The sequence below is a fragment of the Aplysia californica genome, unplaced genomic scaffold (assembly GCF_000002075.1).
Source record: "Aplysia californica isolate F4 #8 unplaced genomic scaffold, AplCal3.0 scaffold01972, whole genome shotgun sequence".
NCBI classification, from domain to species: Eukaryota; Metazoa; Mollusca; class Gastropoda; order Aplysiida; family Aplysiidae; genus Aplysia; species Aplysia californica.
In genome coordinates, this window is record NW_004799242.1 from 7586 (window position 1) to 12232 (window position 4647).

The window sequence follows — 4647 nt, forward strand, 5'->3', positions numbered from 1 at the left end:
TTATTTTGTGGGGGTTTTTTGTATGTTTGTTTCTTTCACTCTTGCAATAATAAAAAGAAACAGTCAACATGACCTTCATGTGTCAAATAAAAATAATAATAAGACATTGTAGTATGCTAATTTTTGCTGTTTGTTTAATTCCCATAGACTTGTTGTATTATAACACCCTAGATTGTGCATTCTGATGTCACACCATTGTGCGCATAATTTGACTCAGTTTGGAGCCAACTGAAGAGCGAGGAGGGAAATGTACTACCTGCACTCCACAAAAGCGAGACTGGTGTTTTGTCCTTCTTTGGGCCCCTTGAGCAGCAAAGTTTCTTTAAGGTGTTTTTTTTAGGGCGGCGGCCATGACAGTTTATGATCTAGGACATTAAAATTATTTGGAATCCATGGTTGTTCTGTAAGAGAATGCAGTAGATAACTTTCCGGCATGTTGCCTTTGGTTTGTTGTCTTACTGTTTTGTTTGTGGTTGACATGGGAGGTGGGGTGGGTTTGGTTTTTTGTTGTTTTAATAGGTATCTTATTTTGTCATTTCCTCAGGCCGTCATGGCTTCTGGATTGATTAGTTTCAGTGGGCTATAAGGTCGCGAACGCTACTTAATTTCTATAGTCTGGTCAGCTGGGTGTGTGTGTGGGGGTGGGGGGGGGTTGTTTGTTTGTTCGTGTTTTACTTTTGTATTTGTTTGTTTTGCTATTGTTGTTGTTTTTTTCACCGTGGACGGCAATGTAATTGGCAAACTGATGTCAGGGTCGCTCTGCTTCCGACACCGGTGTTGTCACAGCTATAATTGGGCCTTAAAGGCGAAACAGCTGGTATGGTGTTCGCATGTCAACCCAGTGGTCTGGAGTTCGATTCCTGCAGCGTGGAGTCGGATTTATTTTCTTATGTGTTCTACACTCTACGATCTTACGGTAGGTAGGATCGAGCACCTAGTCTTTTTGGACACGGACGGAAAATTCCGGAGGTCCCGTGTGAAAGTTTCCCTGACAGAAATCAGTTATCCGGCCTGTGGCTGGCATTCCTACCCCTACTCCTACTTTACTCAAACGGAACTTAAAAATCGATTTCGAATTGACCTATTACAGAGTGCAGTTCGGTTTAACTCTTAACAATAAATGCTTACTGACAAAACCTACAGCGCAAAGCAATTGCATGTTCACTGAGCGGGCATCTGAGGTCCTACTGGCCATAGGTTCTTTCTTTCAAATTCAAAAGACATCACACGCACACACGCACACACACACACACACACACACACAAACGCACGCGCGCACACACACGCACGCGCGCGCGCGCGCACACACACACACACACACACACACACACACGAGTTCGATTATATGTATCACGAGAGGAACGTTTGTTCATCAAGCAGCGGGTTGGCCCTCGGAGAGATGGTTTGAGCAGCTAGCCCCCTTCATTACCAAAGTTCTGTCGATTTCTTTTAAAATGTAGATGTTTTACGCTCTCGCCGAAACAATTTAGTAAATTTAGAGGACGGGATTCCGACCCTGCCTGTCAGAGCCAACCCGGGCTGAGAGGGATACAACATCCCAGCAGACAGATAGAAATACTTTTTAAAAAATTTCACCACCCGGGAATCGAACTGGGGTCAGCGAAGCACCGAACCGCTACACCACTGCCGCCCGTATTCTGTCGATGGGGGCGTAAAAGGTTTGCAATTACGAATTACAATCACTCTCGTACTTGTACCGCCAGTACTACGAGCTTACAATGGGGACGCGTACAATCACAAATCACAATCACTTTCATAGATATACAATCACAATTCACAATCACTCCCATAGATATACTACCAACAGGCTACCGCTAGCCTTCTGCGGGCACGGTGAGTTACGCAAGTTGTACTTAATGTATTCTTTGAAAACCCACATTCTGGACCTTCAACAAAGTACATAGACGTTCTGTTTTGGGCACTTTATGAAAGAAGCATAACTTGGTTATTCAAACAGCTTTTTTAATGCGATTTTTAAAAAATCTTAAACTCAAAAAGGCACAATGCTATACGCATGCACTATTAAATTTGCATATTCGTGTTTCTGATTAGTGTCTTACGTGTAGTTCGATATTTGCCAGTACATTATGGACTTTTGTCTTTTCGACACGTCCTCTGAGAGTTAAATCTAATGTATTGTTACGTCTGTGTCACTATTTGCATAAACTTGAGAGAAACTGCTCGCGTAGAAGGGAATTTGATCACAAGAGGGAAATCGTGCTAATACCCACTGCACACCTCCAATCATTCATCCAATCGAGTCGGGGACAGCCAGATTTTCCTTCATAGGGCAAAAGCTACCACTGTGTCACAATACGACTGATTCGACTCACGGCGTAAAGCCCCGGTCACACGCAACGATAAATTGTATCAGATTCATCGTATGAGAGAACTGTCCGTTTTATCGAACTGTGTTGTCTGTTTACACGTTCCAATCTATCTTTAAGTTTTCTTTCGATCGAGGAGATTCCTCATCATAAAGCCACCAAGTCTCTTTGCGACGACGGAGATTTGCCTGCTCTCTAGGTGAAGGTTTCGAGCTCTGGACCTAATAAAGGAAAGGCGAACACTGTGATCACGAGAGCCCCCTCCCCCTAACCACTTTCCCCCTGTACATTTGATTTAGCAGAACAGTGTCTTTAGAAAAGGGTGGCCATACTGTAGGCCCACCATGTTATGTGTAGAACCGGAAGCTATGACTTGACTGCAGATGGGCAACGCACCGAGTGACTTTGATGCACAGTTTCACCCTTGATGATCAACTAAATTATTAAAATTTTTGAAATATATATAATAACGCACTAAATCAGGTTCATCGTGGACAACTTTGCTTATTTTGAGATGTGTGATATAATGTGTTGTCAGTCAAAGCTGTGATCCTCCCAACCCTGCTGTATGGAGCCAAGACCTGGACGGTATGCCAAAGCCATGCCAAAAAGCTGAATCATTTCTATTCGAAATACCCCAGGAGACTTATTGGCATCAAATGGCAGAATACAATACCAGACACCGAAGTTCTCATAAAGGCAAATGATGAGAATCTATTTTTTAAGCTCCTAAGAACTCAACTCCACTGGGCGGCCATGTTGTAAGAATGGCTGATTTCAGAATCCCAAAGGCAGTCTTCTATTCTACACTGTCTTCAGGGAAGCGTAAAGTTGGCGCCTAAAATTAAAAAGCGCTACAAAAGCACCCTGACAATATCTCTGAAGGACTACAGCATATTAAATCCTTCAACAAACCCTGTTGGACAGCAGCAGTCACAGCGGGCAGAAATTCATATGACGTTTCACGAATAAGAAATTAAATGCTGAGAACAAATGAGAATTCCGCAAACTGCGCACACCCACAGATGGTGTAGGAGTAGGAGCTTTCAAATGTAAAAAACATGGCAAACTTTTATCTACTATAATTGGTGTCACGGCCGTAGCAGAAATCACAAGTCATCTTAACCTTCAATTCTTATAATTATTCTATCTCGCTTGAGAAGTAATCTCCTGTGTGGATGTTTTGGTCATCGCCAGACATTGACAGACGAATTATTACTATTACTATAATGTGTTGTTCCAAATTACCTCGATATGCATTATCTCTTTATCTTTCGGTAGCAGGATTGAAATCATTATCGAAAGAACGTGGGGGAGCTCAATTCATTTCTCTTCATGTTCCTTCCTGAACTGTGGATTTCCTCATGTCCAATGAGTCAGCAACGAGATGGCTCCTTAAATAAATGTTTAATTAATTTTTCTTAAGTTTGAAAATAGAATTACTGACGTTTTAAAGGCCATAAAACATTGCAAAATAACCCCAAAAAATCAACGAAAATAAATAACTTGTGCGCAGAGGCCGTGATAACTTTCGAAGTTAGTTAGTTAGTTAGTTAGTTAGTTAGTTAGTTAGTTAGTTAGTTAGTTAGTTTGTTTGTTTGTTTGTTTGTTTGCTTTCGTTTTTTGTTGTTTGTGGGTTTTTGAAACGTTTGATTTGAGCAGCCCATGGACCAAGGAAAAGTTCACGAGGAATGCTGAACACGTCTTAACCCTTTCAAACGCTCATTCTACTCCTTTGACAACACTTCGCTGCTTTTTTTCAGAACTAGAAAGTTATTTCTGATATTTTCAGCCGTTTTGAGTTACCTGTTTGTTTTGAGAAATTTGAAGTTAGAAATATTTAGTTGCACAACATGTCAAGCTTCTTAGAATGCAATTTTTTGAATTTCTTGATATCGTCTCCGAATAATCTTACGGTTTTGATATAGCAGACAGTGCATCATTTGGTTTCAGAACTTATGGTCTCTGAAACTCAAAACGACTAAAATTGTCAGATAGAACTTTGTAATCCTAAGGTCCAGAGGTGTGTTCGCCGCGTCTTGAAGAGTTAACTCAACCACTCTGGCTCACAGCAACATGAAAATAAAGAAAGACGCGAATTTAGTTCTTGCCAAGTTCGTTTCTTGACTTTTTTGTTTGTTCAGACTGTCATTTACTACATGAGAGGGATCGGGGAGGGGGTGAATGACACCTCTCATAGAAATGGCTTTGCTTGTTCTAGATTGTCTTTTTCTTTCGGGCTTTTTTTCGGTTAAACTTTATTTTTTGTTTGTTTGTGTGTGTGTGTGTGTGTGTGTGT

The 4647-nt window shown here is 41.3% G+C and overlaps 1 protein-coding gene across 1 annotated transcript in view; it reads left to right on the forward strand.

Moving 5' to 3' along the window:
• Positions 1-652: 652 nt before the first annotated feature.
• LOC101848640 overlaps positions 653-4647 on the forward strand; it is a gene marked incomplete at its 3' end in the record, with an annotated part of 13975 nt that continues 9980 nt past the window's right edge. Inside the window, 1 exon segment of the mRNA XM_005113327.3 lies at positions 653-916. Within this exon segment, the coding sequence (XP_005113384.2) occupies positions 746-916 (171 nt within the window).